An 18,382-nucleotide genomic window follows, 5' to 3' on the forward strand; every position below is an offset into this window, starting at 1 on the left:
TACTTTTCATCTGTGTTCACTATGGAGAAGGACGATGTAGGTGTAGAAATCAGGGAGGGAGATTATGATATACTTGAACATATTAGCATTGAAAGGGAGGAAGTATTCGCTGTTATAGCAGGCTTAAAAGTGGATAAATCCCCAGGTCCAGATGAGATGTATCCCAGGCTGTTATGTGAGCCAAGGGAGGAGATAGCAGGGGCTTTGACACAAATTTTCAAATCCTCTCTGGCCAGAGGAGAGGTACCAGAGGATTGGAGGACAACGAATGTGGTACCATTATTCAAGAAGGGTAGCAAGGATAAACCAGGTAATTACAGGCCGGTGAGTCTAACATCAGTGGTTGGGAAACTATTGGAAAAAATTCTGAGGGACAGGATTAATCTTCACTTGGAGAGGCAGGAATTAATCAGGGATAGCCAGCATGGCTTTGTCAGGGGGAGAGCGTGTCTAACTAATGATTGAATTTTTCGAGGAGGTGACTAGATGTGTAGATGAGGGTAAAGCAGTTGATGTAGTTTACATGGACTTCAGTAAGGCTTTTGATTAGGTCCCGCATGTGAGATTGGTTAAGAAGGCCTATGGGATCCAGGGCAATTTGGCAAATTGGATCCAAAATTGGCTTAGTGGCAGGAGGCAGAGGGTGATGGCCGAGGGTTGTTTTTGTGAGTGGAAGCCTGTGACCAGTGGTGTACCACAGGGATCGGTGCTGGGACCCTTGCTGTTTGTAGTGTACATTAATGATTTAGACGGAATATAGGAGGTATGATCAGTAAGTTCGCAGATGACGCAAAAATTGGTGGTGTTGTAAATAGTGAAGAGGAAAGCCTTAGATTACAGGACAATATAGATGGGCTGGTAAGATGCACGGAGTAGTGGCAAATGGAATTTAATCCTGAGAAGTGTGAGGTGATGCATTTTGGGAGGACTAACAAGGCAAGGGATGTACAATGGATGGTAGGACCCTAGGAAGTACAGAAGGTCAGAGGGACCTTGGTGTACTTGTCCGTAGATCACTGAAGGCAGCAGCACAAGTAGATAAGGTGGTTAGGAAGGCATATGGGAAACTTGCCTTTAATAGCTGAGGCATAGAATATAAGAGCAGGGAGGTTATGATGGAGCTGTATAAAATGCTAGTTAGGCCACAGCTGGAGTACTGTGTACAGTTCTGGGCACCACACTATAGGAAGGATGTGATTGCACTGGAGAGGGTGCAGACGAGATTCACCAGGATGTTGCCTGGGCTGGAGCATTTCAGCTATGAAGAGAGAGTGGATAGGCTCGGGTTGTTTTCCTTAGAGCAGAGAAGGCTGAGGGGGGACATGATTGAGGTGTACAAAATTATGAGGGGCATTGATAGGTTAAATAGGAAGAAACTTTTTCCCTTAGCGGAGGGGTCAATAACCAGGGGGCATAGAGGGGTTAGGGGTAGGAGATTTTGAGGGAATTTGAGGAAATGTTTTTTCACTCAGAGGGTGGTTGGAATCTGGAACGCACTGCCTGAAGAGGTGGTAGAGGCAGGAACCATCACAACATTTACATTTAAGAAGTATTTAAATGAGCACTTGAAACGTCATAGCATACAAGGCTACAGGCCAAGTGCTGGAAAATTGGATTAGAATAGTTAGGTGCTTGATGGACAGCAGATACACGATGGGACGAAGGGCATGTTTCTGTGCTGTATAACCCTATTACTCTATGACTTAAAAATCCCCACTCACCACACTCGTATCTGCACACTCTGCTTAGAATCTGCACTCTGTTTTTCATAAGTGTCTCCCATACTGATCTGAAGGCTGATAGCTGGGAGGTCAGGTAAAGTGACATAAACTCCAAGGTGGTCAAAATAACTTTCAAAGTATTGGAAATCATGTCCAAAGCTGTGAAAGCACAATCTCAGGACAAATCCTGTGAGCAAAAGCCACTCATTTAGGCAGGAAAGTGGGTGAGAGATCTCAGTATTTAAAGCATTTCTTGCTTGTCATTAATTCAGTAACCACCGCACCCTACCACCCCCCCCCCCCCCCCCCCCCACCCCCACAAATTCCGCTGTCCTCTAATCTTGATTTCCCTGGTGAATTCCACAGAGCCCGGGAAACCAGTGCACACACTGTTGAAGTCAGAAATCAGGGTTAAAGAGGCTGATAGTGAGCACTTAAGATATTTAAATTGCCAACTCGCCTGCCCCACGGGGGTTTCCTACTTGCTGCAGATCATGCTGAGGTTAAAGGTGAAAGTTGTCAGTTGCTGCTGGCTTCCTGAGATGCCGGCAATTTCAACCTTTTTAGGCTGGCACCCACTCGCAGATCCCGCACCGTGGCAGGTTAAAATTCCCTGCCTCATGGCCTCGATTTTGACAGGGACGGTTGCACTGGCGGGGTGCGGAGTTTCGGACCAGGTTTCCCTGCATGCAGTGGAGTTTAAACTCCACAATGTGCAACTTTCTTTTTTTGACCAGATCCCCACCCAGAAGTCAGCATGATTGACAGGCTTGGCTTCCAGTCAAGTGGGGAGCACTCTGGAGCAGGCTGCAGCCTCAGGTAGGGAATCTGCAGCTGCTACTAGAAGTATGGGGTTGGATTGGGGGTCTTATCCCTGACCCTAGGTGCCGATCACCTGATCGGGTGGAGGTGGGGGCCTTTGTATGGGCTAGGGGACTGATGGGTGGGATGTTAGGGTTTAGATCCAAAGGAAGAAGGCAGCTTGGGTGGGGGGGGGGGGGGGGGGGCGGTGTTGCGGGGAGGGGGTGGGGGTTGCGGTCAGAAGCAGTCCTGCTTCTTCTGGTCCACAAGCATTGCTGTACAGAAGAGCACCTACCTTCTCCCCAAAGCTGTCCTCGCCTCCCTTAAGCTGTCCGGCCCGATGTCGGGAGCTTTGTAAAATCCCAGCCTTAGTTACTAGCATTTGGATGTGCACAATCATTCCAAAATTAACAACACTAAATAAGTATGAAGGAGACAGATGTATAGTGGGAATTTTACTGAACTAGTAATCCAGAGGCCCAAGTTAATTCACTGGGGATGCGGGTTCAGATCCCACCAGCTGGTTGAAATCTGGAATTGAAAGCTAGTCTCATTAATGGTACCATGAGCTATCATCAATTGTCGTCAAAAAAAATCTGGTTCACTCATGTCCTTTAGGGAAGGAAATCTGCTGTCCTTAACTGGTCCGGCTTACATGTGACTCCAGACCCACAGCAATGTGGTTGACTCTGAAATGGCCTAGCAAGCCACTCAGTTGTCAAGGGCAATTAGGAATGGGCAACAAATGCTGGCCTTGCCAGTGATGCCCACATCCCATGAAAGAATAAAAAATAACTTTTTTCTTCAGTTCCCCCCATTAATACCTCATCTTGTGTCCCCATTCTTCATGTAATAACCTACCCAGTTGAGGAAAAATGTTATGAATGCACATTACTGGTGTGGAGCCTCATTTATTTTATTGCAGTTTGTAGGACATGCTGTGGGTAAATTGGCTGCTGTGTTTGCCTATAGGACTGACTGAATGTCAGAATATATTCATTGGATGTGAAAAGCTTTGGAATAGCTAAGAATGTGAAAGGCGCTATACAAATGCAAAGCACTGCTTTCTCCTGCCATGGTGCAGGTAAGCCCAATCCTGTCTTCATTTGCCATCCGTCCTGTTTAACAACAGATATTGAGTAAAAATCAATAATGGGGAACTATAGAACCATTGATTTTTACGAGCCGAGATGGAAGCCATTCAGCTCATTGTGTCTGTGCTGGAACCATCAGCACTTTTCCCTTTTCAATCCCAAGGAATTGAAAGCACAGAACATGTTCTGGAGTTGTACTAAAGAGGTGCCAGTAGCACAATACATGCTCCAGAAGCCCTGGTTCAGCGAGTAATGGTGGGTAGAAAACTAGTCCGTTGCTGATTGACATTGCCATCATGTTCCGTTTGTGGGGTGGAAAGGTCATGTGTGGAAGGTGAGTGTTTTGGGGGAGAGAGGGAAAATACTGAATTTAATTGTTAGTGGGGGTGGGAAGGAGATGAGTCGATGAGACTTAGCTGTTGGCAGGAAAAAAGACAGCAGCGCAAGGGGAGAGCCAACTGTGTAACAGCCCCGACAACCAATTTTATCTGCAGCGCCTGTGGAAGAGTCTGTCACTCCAGAATTGACCTTTATAGCCACTCCAGGCGCTGCTTCACAAACCACTGACCACCTCTAGGCGCTTACCCATTGTCTCTCGAGACAAGGAGGCCAAAGAAGGGGGTGGGAAAGGTATGACAGATTTTTGATCGGAACAGTGGGAAGGGTATAACTTTAAAAATGTAAATTAGCTGGCAGGACTGGCCACTCCCGGTGGCAGGTGTATAAAATCCAGCCCTAAGTGTGCGTGGGGGATTCAGTCTTCTGTTGGAAGTCCTCAAACTGCTCCTAGATTACTGGTTTTGTCAGCTTCATGAATGTAAATACATGTAATATCAATCCCTACCACCGGGCGTCACTGTAGCCTGTCCCTTTTATTTTATTTAATTTATTTTATTTAGAGATACAGCACTGAAACAGGCCCTTGTCTGTGCCGACCAAGAACCACCCATTTATACTAACCGTACAGTAATCCCATATTCCCTGCCACCTACCTACACTAGGGGCAATTTACAATGGCCACTGCATTTATATGGTTGGTCCAGTTAAGTTTCTGGTCAGATAACCACCAGGATGTTAATGGTCTATTGAATTTAAAGGGGAGATGGTTAGATTCCCTCTTGTTGGAGATGGTCATTTCCTGGCACTTGTGTGGCACAACTGTTACTAGCCACTTATCAGCCCAAGCCTGAAAGTTGTCAGGTCTTGCTGCATGTGGGCACGGTGTGGTCCAATATCTGAGGAGTCACGAATGGTACTGACCTGCAATCATCCCCACCTCCGACCTTATGATGGCAGGAAGGTCATTGATGAAGCAGCTGAAGATGGTTGGGCCCAGGACACTACCCTTGACCTCCAACAACCACAACCATCTTCCTTTTTTATTTTATTTTATTTATTTAGAGATACAGCACTGAAACAGGCCCTTCGGCCCACTGAGTCTATGCCGACCAACAACTACCCATTTATACTAATCCTACATTAACCCCATATTCTCTACCACATCCCTACCATTCTCCTACCACCTACCTACACTAGGCGCAATTTACAATGGCCAATTTACCTATCACCTGCAAGTCTTTGGCTGTGGGAGGAAACCGGAGCACCCGGCGAAAACCCACGCGGTCACAGGGAGAACTTGCAAACTCCGCACAGGCAGTACCCAGAATTGAACCCGGGTCCCTGGAGCTGTGAGGCTGCGGTGCTAATCACTGCGCCACTGTGCCGCCCCTATGTTATTGTTATGTTACTGTTGTTCACAAGAAGTGACCAAACAATGTGCCAGTGTGGCTTTATTTTAAAGCAAGAGAATAAACTGTGTGAAATTGAATGATTAATTCTGGGAAAGGAAAAACTTTTAATTTTGGTCACCCATTGTAAGCGCCAAGCAGTCCCGGACCAGGTATCCCACTGCATCTATGGCCTCAGCCCAACACTTTATTATGCCAGTATAATCATTTTCCATTTTCCATACTAGCGGCCACAAGAATGAAATGTACAACTCCCCCTTAATATCAAGAGAGGGGCAGTTTTGCTTTGGGAGCCTGAGCCCACCTGGAATTTTATTAAGACAGTCCAAACTCATTTCACATTGCAGCTTAAAACCATTGGACAAAGAAGACCGTCAACCCGTCGGTCTAAGCTGGATTCAAATCCATATCCCAGGAAGGGAAGGCATGTATCTACACCTTTACACTGTCTAGTTCATTGCCAATGGGACATTTTGGTAGCATGGTGGATACCAGAAAGTTCTGTCAGCACATCAAATAACCAGCTAAAAGCCTAGCTACGAGCAACTCTAAAAAATTATTGAGAACCCTTTATTTGCCCTAATGCATTCTACATAAGCTGCTATGGGGCTGCAGTGCCACCTGTTTTTTGAACGAAAATAGAGTAGTATTGAGATAAAATCGCCCTGATGTTTTTCATTTGCATCCATTCCTTACCTTCAAGAGGCTCATTTCTGATTCTTCTCTCTCCTTTCTGGAATTCTTTCTATTCTTCTTTAAAAATGGGATGATTTCGAGGGATATCTATTAGCTGATCTTTCTTCCCACTCTTCTTACCACATCAACTCCACCCTTTCCCCTCAGTTTCTCTATCACCATTGTTTTTGCTCTGAACTCTCCACTTGCTGCACCAGAGCTTCTGAACTTTCCCTTCCTCATCTCTGTTCAAAAAGGTTGCAGCTTCCCCATTTTCTGTGCCTCTGCTCCCAAACTTTTATCCCTCTTCTCACAGCAAGGACAAGGTCGTGACCTTTACCTTCCTGCGAGCAACAACAACTTGCACTTATATAACACCTAGGCATCCCTAGGCCCTTCATAACAGCGTTATTGATCAAAAATTTGACACCAAACAAATTAAGAAGTTATTAGGGCAGAAAGAGGTAGGTTTTGAGCAGTAACTAAAAGGAGGAAAGAGAGGCAGAGAGGTTTAGGAAGGGAGTTCCAGAGCATAAAGCCTTGGTAGCTGAAGGCATGGCTGAAAATGGTGGAGTGATTAAAATCGGGATGCTCAAGAGGTCAGAGTTGGAAGAGAGCAGAGATCTTGGAGAGTTGTAGAGCTGGAGGAGGTTACAGAGCTAGGGAGGGGTAAGGCCAGGGAGGGATTTGAAAACAAGGATGAGAATTTTAAAAGTGAGGAGTTGTTTAACTGGGAGCCAATGTAGGTCAGTGAGCAGAGGGGTGATGGGTGAACAGGACTTGGTGTGAGTGCAGAGTTTGAGATGACCTCCATTTTAAAAAATGAATAGAACTGTGAATGTTATAGATCGCAGAAGTAAACCGAATTGAATTTTGGACACCTCCATCAAATTCACCAGAAACATCTGTGTATTTTCCTGCGTAACAAGTTGCAGTCCAATCTCAGAGATCTCGCAGCTGTCATTTCACATTAACCTTCGCTTGAAAATTGACTGGTGTCAATAGATATAACACAACTCGGACAGCCTATTGGGTTCTGTCTTCAAGCACTTTTATTGTAACATTCAGGTAGTTGAGAAAGTATTTAAAGGTAAAGAAAATAATATTTTCTATATTTGATTATATGTGTAGCCTCCAGTGGGATCAAAGTGAGGTCAAGAGTTTAAAGGACTTTTGGATTAAATGAACGCTAGATTACTTGATCTCCTAATGCAGTGATGTACTTGCAGGTAGAATATTCAGACTCCACATGCTTTGAGAGTTAGAAAAAGCAATCAACTTTGATGGACAGGAAAATTATACATCGCAGATTATGATGGAAACCAACTGTTTACTTTCTAATCTCATTGTGAAGATCAGTTCATCTTCTGGTTAATAGGACAATAAATTAAATCAATTTATGAGACATAAAACACATTAAGGATGGCAGGACAGATGATGTGTCACGGCTGCAGCATGTGGATGCCAGTGTGATCCAGGGCAAACACGTCTGCAGTAAGTGTTTGCGGCTCGAAGAGCTTCGGCTCGGAGTCATTGAACAGGAGGCCGAGCTGCAGCCACTGTGACACATCAGGGAGGGGGAAAGTTACCTGCACACTTTGTACCAGGAGGCGTTCACACCCCTTAGGATAGGGTCTTCTGATTTGGTCAGTGGTCAGGGACAGGAGAGTGTGGCTGCAGCTGAGGCAGGTAAGGGAACCTAGAGGGCAGGAGTGCAGGAGCCTTAGCCTTTGCAATTGTCCAACAGGTTTGAGGTTCTTTCAGCTTGTTTGGATGAGAGTGCGGCTTCAGGGTGGATGAGCAACCTGACCATGGTACAAGAAGCCATTCAAATGGAAGGAGAAAAAAGAAATGTAGTGGTAGTAGGGGACAGTATAGTTAGGGGGATTGACACTGTTCTCTGCAGCAAAGAGCGAGAGTCCAGACAGCTGTGATGCCTGCCCAGTGCCAGGGATCGGGACATCTGCTCAGGGCTGGAGAGGAACTTGCAGTGAGAGAGGAAAGATCCAGTTGCCATGGTCCATGTAGGTATCAACGACATAGGCAGGACAAGGAAAGAGGTTCTGCAGAGTCAGTATGAGGAACTAGTCACCAAATTAAGAAGCAGAACCTCAAAGGTAATAATCTCTGGATTATTACCTGAACCACCTGCAAATTGGCATAGTGCAGATAAGATTAGAGAAATTAATGATTAATGAGTTCTGAAGAAGGGTCACTGACCTGAAACGTTAACTCTGCTTCTTTCTCCACAGATGCTGCCAGACCTGCTGAGTATTTCCAGCATTTCTTGTTTTTATTTCAGATTTTCTGCATCCGTAGTATTTTGCTTTTATTTTAGAGAAATTAATGTGTGGCTCAAAGACTGGTGTGGTAGAAGTGGGTTCCAGTTCGTGGGGCACTGGCACCAGTACTGGGGAAAGTGGTGGCTGTACCGTTGGGATGGTCTACACATGAACCGTGCTGTGGCCGGTGTTCTAAGTGAGCTGCATAACTGGGGAAGTAGAGAGGGTTTTAAACTGAATAGTGGGGGCAAGGGGATCAAATTTGGGAAGATATGGTAAATCAAGGAGTAGAGACAAGGCAAGAGAGAAAAGTATTAATATTGAAAATGATAAACAGACTGTGACAGGAAGGGACAGAGCCTACAAATCTAAAAGTAATTCAACAGATTAGTCTAGAGGTTACAAAAATAATAAAAGGACAAAATTAAAGGCTCTGTATCTGAATGCACAGAGCATTCAAAACAAAACAGATGAACTGAGAATGCAAATAGAAATAAGCATGATCTGATAGCCATTACAGAGACATGGCTGCAGGACGACATAGATTGGGACCTGAATATTAAAGGGTACATGGCATTTAGAAAGGACAGGAAGCTAGGAAAAAGTGGAGGGGTAGCTCTGTTAATTAATGATGGTATTAGCACAATAGAGAGGGATGACCTAAGTTCAGGAGACCAGGATGTAGAAGCAGTTTGGGTAGAGATGAGAAATCATAAAGGCAGGAAGTCAATTGTGGGAGTGGTGTACAGGCCATCTAACATTAACCACACTATAGGACAGGGTATAAAGGAAGAAATAATGGCAGCTTGTCAGAAAGGTACAGCAATAATTATGGGGGATTTTAACTAACATATAGACTGGAAAAATCAGATGGGCAGAGGTAGCCTAGATGAGGAGTACAAAGAATGTTTTCAGGATAATTTCTTGGAACAACACATTCTGGAGCCAACTAGAGAGCAAGCTATATTAGACCTGGTATTGTGCAACGAGATAGGGTTAATTAATGACCTAATATAAAAGCAAAATACTGCAGATGCTGGAAATCTGAAATAAAAACAAGAAATGGTGGAAATACTCAACAGGTCTGGCAGCATCTGTGGAGAGAGAAGCAGAGTTAACGTTTCAGGTCAGTGACCCTACATCAGAACTGGCAAAGTTTAGAAATGTAATAGGCTTTAAGCAAATAAAGCGGGGGGGGGGGGGGTGGGGCCAGAGATAACAAAAGTGAAGGTGTTGATCGGACAGGGTCACAGAGAATAACTGACCAGAAGGTCATGGAGCAAAGGCAAACGGTATGTTAATGGTGTGTCGAAAGACAAAGCGTTAGTGCAGAGAGGGTGTTAATGGACAGAAAAATAAACAGCCCTGGCCCAAAGCACAAACATGAAAAGAACAATGGTCAGTGGCACATTGTAAGAAAAATGAATGATGAAACAAACTAAAATAAAATAAAAAGAAAAAATAACTGACAATAAAAAGGGGGGGCCCATCATGCACTGAAATTATTGAACTCAATGTTCAGTCCGGCAGGCTATAGCGTGCCTAATCGGTAACTGAGATGCTGTTCCTTGAGCTTGTGTTGATGTTCACTGGAAAACTGCAGCAAGCCCAGAACAGATATGTGGGCATGAGAGCAGGGGTGGGGTGTTGAAATGGCAAGCAGCCAGAAGCTCGGGGTCATGCTTTCGGACTGAGCGGAGGTGTTCCGCAAAGCAGTCACCGAATCTGCGTTTGGTCTCCCCATAGTTAAGGCGCCCCTTGGTAGCAGCGATCATAATATGATTGAATTTTACATTCAGTTTGAGGGAGAGATGAGTGGGTCCAAGACCAGTACTTTAAACGTAGATGGGGGCAATTATGAGGGCGTGAAAGCAGAGCTAGCTAAAGTGAACTGGCAAATTAGGTTAAGGGATAGGTCAATAGAGGTGCAGTGGCAGACATTTAAGGGGATATTTCAGAATACACAGAATAGATACATTTCAATGAGAAAGAAAAATTCCAAGGGTGGGACCCGCCATCCGTGATTAACTAAAACAGTTAGAGATAGTATCAAACTTAAAGAAAAAGCATATAATTGCGCAAAGATGGGAGGCAGGTCCGAAGATTTGACAGAATATAAAATAAAGCAAAGAATGACTAAAAGATTGATAAGGAGGGTAAAATTAGAGTACAAGAAAAAGCTAGCTAGAAATATAAAGACAGATAGTAAGAGTTTCTATAGATATTTTAAAAAGAGAAGAGTTAACAAAGTGAGCGTTGGTCCTATAGAAAGTGAGTCTGGGGAAATAATAATGGATAATAAGGAGATGGCAGATGAATTGAACAGGTATTTTGCATCGGTCTTCACTATTGAGGATACAAGTAACATCCCAGTATTAGCTGTAAGTCAGGAAATGGAAGGGAGGGAGGAATGCAAGAAAATTACAATCACCAGGGAAGTGGTACTGAACAAATTATTGGAGCTGCGGGCTGACAAGTCCCTGGGTCCTGATGGACTTCATCCTAGGGTGTTAAAAGAAGTGGCTAGTGAGATAGTTGATGCGTTAGTTTTAATTTTCCAAAATCCCATAGATTCGGGGAAGGTTCGTTAGATTGGAAAATAGTGAATGTAATTCCTTTATTCAAAAAGGGAGGGAGACAGAAAGCAGGAAACTACAGGCCAGTTAGCTTAACATCTGTCTTAGGGAAAATGTTAGAAGTTATTATTAAAGACGTTATAGCAGGGCATTTAGAAAAATTAAGGGTAAACAGGCAGAGTCAACATGGTTTTGTGAAAGGGAAATCATGTTTAACCAATTTACTGGAGTTCTTCGAGGGAGTTACATGTGGTGTGGGTAAAGGGGTACTGGTGGATGTATTATACTTAGATTTCCAAAAGGCATTTGATAAGGTACCACATCAAAAGTTGTTGCAGAAAATAAAAGCTCATTGTGTAAGCTAGAAGATTGGCTAGCTAACAGGAAACAGAGAGTGGGCAAAAATGGGTAGTTTTCTGGTTGCAAGATGTAACGAGTGGTGTGCCACAGGGATCTGTGCTGGGGCCTTAACTTTTTACAATTTACATAAATGACTTAGATGAAGGGACTGAAGGTATGGTTGCTAAATTTGCTGATGACACAAAGATAGGTAGGAAAGTAAGTGGTGAAGAGGATATAAAGGAGCTACAAAGGGATATAGATAGATTAGTGAGTGGGCAAAGACCTGGCACATGGAGTATAATGTGGAAAAGTGTGAAATTGTCCACTTTGGCAGGAAGAATAAAAAAGAAGCATGTTATTTAAATGGTGAGAGATTGCAGAGCTCTGAGATGCAGAGGGATCTGGGTGTCCTAGTGCATGAATCGCAAAAGGTTAATATGCAGGTACTATGTTGGAAAGCTAATAGAATATTATCGTTTATCGTGAGGGGAATTGAATACAAAAGTAGGAAGTAATGCTTAAGCTATACAGGGCATTGGTGAGACCACATCTGGAGTACTGTGTACAGTACTGGTCTCCTTATTTAAGGATGGATATAAATGCATTGGTGGCAGTACAGAGAAGGTTTACTAGACTAATACCAGGAATGGGCGGGCTGTCTTACGAGGAAAGATTGGACAGGCTAGGTATGTATCTGCTGGAATTTAGAAGAGTAAGAGGTGACTTGATTGAAACATATAAGATCCTGAGGGGTCTTGACAGGGTGGATGTGGAAAGGATGTTTCCCCTTGTGGGAGAATTTAGAACTCGGGGGGTCACTGTTTAAAAATAAGGGTCACCCATTTAAGACAGAGATCAGGAGAAATATTTTCTCTCAGAGGGTCGTGAGTCTTTGGAATTCTCTTCCTCAAAAGGTGGTGGAAGCAGAGTCTTTGAATATTTTTAAGTCAAAGGTAGATAGATTCTTGATAAGCAAGGGGGTGAAAGGTTATCGGGGTGGTGGAAATGTGGAGTGATCAGTTCAGCCATGAACTTATTGAATGGCGGAGCAGGCTCGAAGGGCCGAGTGGCCTACTCCTGCTCCTAATTCATATGTTCATATAAAATGATGTAATTGGAGTTGCAAGCAGAGGCACAAAACTGAATTCTGAACAAAATTCAGTTTTACTATTTTAAGCTTTTTAAAGTTTTATAATCCCTCAGAACTTGATTATTTATTCTTCTTTAATCCTACCTGCATTATACATCTATTATTATCCTTAAATTGGGAGAATGGACAATAGATTCTGTTCACAGACCCCAAGGCAATGCCGAACAGCGAGATAATGTTAAGAAGTGTATGAAAGTGGTCCGGGTTAATTTATCCTCTTTGTTTTAAATGTTAGAAAACACCTTAGCCGCACTTGAATGGGCCACTCAAGACTGTAAGCGTCTTACATTTCTGTAAACTTCACCTACACAGTTAAAGACAATGCCTTGCTTGAGGGTCACTCACAAGTACTACTCTAAGATGCTGCACCACTGAGTGATGAACTGCCCACTGTGGATGCTGTGTTAGTTTTGGCTTTTACAGAGTAATAAATACTCATTCAGATCCAGCAGGCAGAATTTTAACTGCCAAGGGGGGGGGGGGAGGTGAGGTGGGGGGAATGGGTTCGGATGTCGTTCAGGGGAAGGGGGTGCTTAAAGTCCTAAACAGGGGTATGGAGTCAGGAACCCAATCATCCTGCCCACTTCCGGGTTTAACCTGGGCAGGTTTGCAGGTAAGCGAGAAACACCTGTGGAGCTGTCAGGTAAATAATTTCAATACCTAAATCCCCAATTAACTGAGGATTTAACCCAGCATCCTGGCTTTAATCAGAGCATGGATTTCATGAGCTGTATGGAACATGCCAGGGTCAATCAGGCGAGAGCACAGTGGGGAGTGAGTGATCTTTAGTGAAACTGACAGGCTGGAAAGTCTTTCAAGAGTGAAATTGCAAAGCTTGTGGCTATCTTCTATGAAAGGCTTGTGCTCACAGCTCTTGTTCTGAGAGCCTGATTTCACTAATTTGAAGGTGATTTCCAACTTTTTGGAAGTCATTTCACTCACATTGGACTTTACTCACCTCAACTCAACATCCCGGCTGTCGTACTGAAGACTTGTGCTGCAGAACTAGCCACACCCCTAGTGAAGCTGTCCCAGTACAGCTACAGCACTGGCATCTACCGATAATGTGGAAAATTGCTGAGGTATGTCCTGTCCACAAAAAGCAGAACAAATCCAATCCAGCCAAGTACCACCTGATCAGTCAACTGTCAATGGAAGGTGTCATTGACAGTGTTATCAAGTGGCACTTACTCAGCAATAACCTCCTCACTGATTCTCGGTTTGGGTTCCGCCAGGGCCACTGAGCTCCAGACCTCATTACAGCCTTAAGTGATTGTACTTGACATCAAGGCAGCATTTGACCGAATGTGGCATCTAAGAGCCCGAGCAAAATTGAAGTCAATGGGAATCGGGAGAAAACTCTCCACTGGTTGGAGTCATACCTAGCACAAAGGAAGATGGTTGTGGTTGTTGGAGGTCAATCATCTCAGCCCCAGGATATCACTGCAGGAGTTCCTCAGGGTAGTGTCCTGGGCCCAACCATCTTCAGCTGCTTCATCAATGACCTTCCTGCCATCATAAGGTCGGAGGTGGGGATGATTGCAGTTCAGTACCATTCGTGACTCCTCAGATATTGAACCACACCGTGCCCACATGCAGCAAGACCTGACAACTTTCAGGCTTGGGCTGATAAGTGGCTAGTAACAGTTGTGCCACACAAGTGCCAGGCAATGACCATCTCCAACAAGAGGGAATCTAACCATCTCCCTTTTAAATTCAATGGCATTGCTGTTGCTGAATCCCCTACCATTAACATCCTGGTGGTTATCATTGTCCAGAAACTTAACTGGACCAACCATATAAATGCCGTGGCTATAAGAACAGGTCAGGGGCTGCAAGTATTTTGGCGAGTAACTCAACTCTTGACTTCACAGAGCTTAGTCCACCATCTGCAAGGCACAAGTTAGGAGTATGGTGGAATACTTGCTCCAGGCCTGGATGGGTGCAGCTCCAACACTCAAGAAAGTCAACACCATCTAGGAAAAAGCAGCCCACTTGATCGATACCCCATCTACCTGTGGCGCACAGTGGCAGAAGTGTGTACCATCTACCAAGATGCACTGCAGCAACGCACCAAGCCTCCTTCGACAGCACTTTTCTCTTCCTCCTCGGAGGAGGATGCTGATTCATTTCTGCAGTGCGATGTTGTGCAGGGCACAGCAGAACATAACCATTCTGGAGACGCTTTACTGGTGCATACTGAAGGATGCCGTCAGATCTGTTGAGGCACCTGAAGCACAAATTCAGCAAGGCTTGCTCTATTATCACCCTTGTGGTCATGTGGCTCCTGTTGTATCTCTCCTCTGGTTCACTGGTAGGATTCCTTACAAGAGTCATCAGCCAGGTCCTCAGAGGGTAGCCCTGTCTCCAAGGAGCCATCCACTGATACTGTGTGGAGGAACAAAAACCTGTGGTAGATGTGATTCTCGCAGAATGAATGAATCATGGCAGCTCCCAGGATATCTTTCGCAGACATGCATTGGTGAGAGATGGCAATAGGATGAGGGTGAGTGTGAGTGTTGGCTGTTCAGATGTAAATTTGAGGAGGTTTCTGGAGAAAAAGGAATGTGTGGAACTATAAGGTGTGTCAATCAGAGGTGTGCTGAACAGGAGAATGCTAAGCAAGTCAGAGAGTGATGGGTGACACCGAATGTGGTATGACACTCAACTTTCCTGACCCAATGAGGTCAGGAAACTTTCCAACACTGTACCCATGTCCTGGGCACCAGACTCCTGCTGCTGACAGCCTCTGCAACTTCCAGCCTTGCCTGTTTAGTTTGAGTAGCTGGCCACTTTCTCCTGTCTTGAGAAAACAGCACATCCCTCCTGGCCCACACCATGACCTCCAGAGAAGAGTTAGAGAACCCGGTGGGCAGCCTTCCCACATCTTCCTTCCATTTATTTTCCTCCACAAGTTTTCACGGTCAAGGTTTCCTGCAGTCATTCTGACCGCAGCCAGGGGCCCTTTTTAATAGAGAACCTGTCATTGACAAGTACAAGTTGTCATCACGGGTGCACTCTGCGTTTGGTCGTGAAAGCCAAAAACAGGATTGTAATGCCATGGCTGAGTTAAAGAGCCAAGGCAAAGCTGGCTTCAATTGCAAACAGCTCCCTGACCTGCTACCAGCCCCCCCACTGCATGCAGGTCTGTTCAGATAAAATTCCGCCCAAGCTGTACTGTATTGTAAAATAAATCAACACCTATATTGCTGAGTGTGCTGTAGGAACAGAAAATCACACTTGCCATAATCATAATTAGATAATCAGTTTTCTCCACCTTTATTACACAAGCAATTTAAAAAAAAAAGGTTACCTTTCAATGCTTCTTAAAGTCAGCAATTACAGTGCTGTATCGATTGGAATATTTTGTAATTTTATTTTATCCCTAATAATTGACCCAAACACTTCCAGGCCATTATCTCGCACAAAATATATGCATGGTAAAGTTGCTTCTGCACTACCAACCTGCACCACCACCTTCCCTCCCCACCACCAACCCCCCTCCACCCCTCCCCAACCTCATAAGAGAAACTCCGTTGTGCTCCAGTGAATTTTTCCATTTTCACACTTGCTGTCCTATTGGCCTCTTTTGGTGCATGTATTTCTATTATTCACTAATTGTAATGATAAAGTAGGTAGGAATGCAAAATGGGACTCCCTTAATGAAACCTCTTAGAAAGGTTACCAATCGGGTATCAGATTATTTGTTGTGAACTCGCAACAGGTTTAAGGTTGGCCAAGGGCATTTTGTTCAGGACTCACATAGCCTCATATAGACATTAATGTCATTAATTTGGGCTGGATTTGATCTGGTGAAAGGACAGTGCTCTAATAGGAAAGTGCCGAATCTTTTTATTGCACTATTTTATATTCTTATACAGTAAATTATCTTCCTCTAATACGTCCAAGGGATCAATTTACAGCTTACAACCTTCTCATAACTTCCAGACTTCAGGATGTGGGGATGGATCTCAGGTGTCTACATTTTTTTTATTTGTTCAGGGAAAGTGAGTATCACTGGCAAGGCCAGAATTTATTGCCCATCCTAATTGCCCTTGAGAAGGTGGTGGTGAGCTGCCTTCTTGAACCACTGCAGTCCATTTGGTGTAGGTACACCCACAGTGCTGTTAGGCAGGGAGTTCCAGGATTTTGGTCCAGCGATTGTGAAGGAAAGGTGATATATTTCCAAGTCAGTATGGTGTGTGCTTTGAAGGGGAACTTTCAGGGTTGGTGTTCTCACTTGCCTGCTGCTCTTGTTCTTCTAGGTGGTAGATGTCACAGGTTTGGAAGGCATTGTCGAAGGAGGCTTGGTGAGTTGCTGCAGTGCATCTTGTAGATGGTACACACTGCTGCCACTGTGCGACGGTAGTGGAGGGAGTGAATGTTTAAGGTTGTGGATGAGGTGCTGATCAAGCGGGCTGCTTTGTCTTGGATGATGTCAAGCATTTTGAGTATTGTTGTACTCATCCAGACATTAGGAAATTAGGAACTGGATTTACATCTTACTTTGGAGATGAAACTGCGGCCCCCAGATTTATGAACATGATTCAATTTCAGTCAACTTCATCTGCAATCCCCCCTACCTGCTTTCCTTCTCCCACTACACCCAAAATATATTTGATATATTGCTAAATCTTTTGTTAGAAGGAGCTCGTCTGAACAGAGACCTGTGTGTTGTATCTCCACCAGGTGTAGTTCTGAACATTTCCAGTTTCAACAGGTAGACAGGTTTCTGAGCTTTTTTATTTACATCATTGTCGAGGTTTATATAGGGATTTATTTTTTTCTAGGAAAGTTTTCAAATAACATTGGAAGCAGATAACATTGGTACCAAGAGACTTAGTCATCTTACACACTCTCAACCATGTCAATGCATTCTAAACAATCGTGCCATGCCTAGCACTTCCAACAGTCATTACCTTGCCAATCGGCAGCACCAGAAATAGACGTTGTGCGATTAGAAAGATCCAGATTCAATTCCTGGTCTGTGCTGAGTTGGCTGATCGCAGATGGGACATCGATATGGGCACTAAAATTGGTCTGATCACCTGGTCTTGGGAAGGAGAAGAAATTAACCAGGTTTCCAGCTCCTGATTGCTATGCAGTAGGTGCTATTAGAAAATGTACATAAATGGACATTGGGCGAAGACAGATGTGGGGTGGTTCTGAGGCCTTTGGTTGTGATGCCCCCACGGATGAATAGCCTACTTTTTACACTGTGCTCATGGATAGCTCAAATGGCCACAGTATCAGGGGGTTGCTGGTGCCTGAGGAATTATTGCAGTTCATCAAGTCGGCATCTTCAGGAAAGGAAGGGATGTACGAACACAAAGTGTTGTCCTCAATGGCAATTATCCCATGATTTTCCTGCAGGTGCTTATTTTTTTCACTGTGTCTTTAGGACCTGGAGAAAATTCTGGAGTTAAAATGTAAAAGTTTCAATCATCACCTGGCTGCAGAACACAGAAAGACACAGGAGGCCCTTGATCTGATAAAGAAGTTAGAATTGGAGCAACGCACCTTGAACCAAATGCTGACGGTATTGCTTTAACTGACCCGTTGTAACGTGATTGGTTTGTTTAAAACTTCAACAATGAAAAAGTGAAGCGTAATGTTAAATCAGCAAAACCTATTTGGTAAATGAAGATCTAGAATATCAAAACTAATCCCAGACTAATTAAATTTGCAAAAGAGGAGGTCTGATATTGGTAAGATAGAAAGCAAAATTAATTTGTGTCTTTCATTTTTTTAAAGAAGAGAAACTAATTCCTGCCTCCCCCCCTCCCCCAACCCCAACCCCAACCCACTCTACTGACTTAGGAAGTTGCCAACAGCCCTTCAGTATCTCGCCTAAGTTACTATTTGTCACAAGTGCATGTAGAGAGTGAGTGGATGGTTTCCATGTTGGGAATCATAGTCAACCCTGAGCTTCTCCTCATCCAATATCCACACACATGAACCTTCCAGTAGAAGTCACTGGAAAATGATCAGGA

At 44.2% G+C, this 18,382-nt stretch overlaps 1 protein-coding gene across 2 annotated transcripts in view; it reads left to right on the plus strand.

Moving 5' to 3' along the window:
* The window catches only part of LOC137374258 (lebercilin-like protein), an 85,471-nt gene that overhangs the window by 15,685 nt on the left and 51,404 nt on the right, over positions 1–18,382 (plus strand). The window contains exon 3 of one of the 2 annotated variants that reach the window (XM_068040046.1): positions 17,791–17,928. The exons of the other annotated variant lie outside the window; for it this stretch is intronic. Within the exon in view, the coding sequence (XP_067896147.1) occupies positions 17,791–17,928 (138 nt within the window). The remainder of the gene's footprint in view (positions 1–17,790; positions 17,929–18,382) is intronic. 2 annotated transcript variants of the gene reach the window in all.

This window comes from Heterodontus francisci, chromosome 10 (genome assembly GCF_036365525.1).
Source record: "Heterodontus francisci isolate sHetFra1 chromosome 10, sHetFra1.hap1, whole genome shotgun sequence".
Classification (NCBI taxonomy): Eukaryota; Metazoa; Chordata; class Chondrichthyes; order Heterodontiformes; family Heterodontidae; genus Heterodontus; species Heterodontus francisci.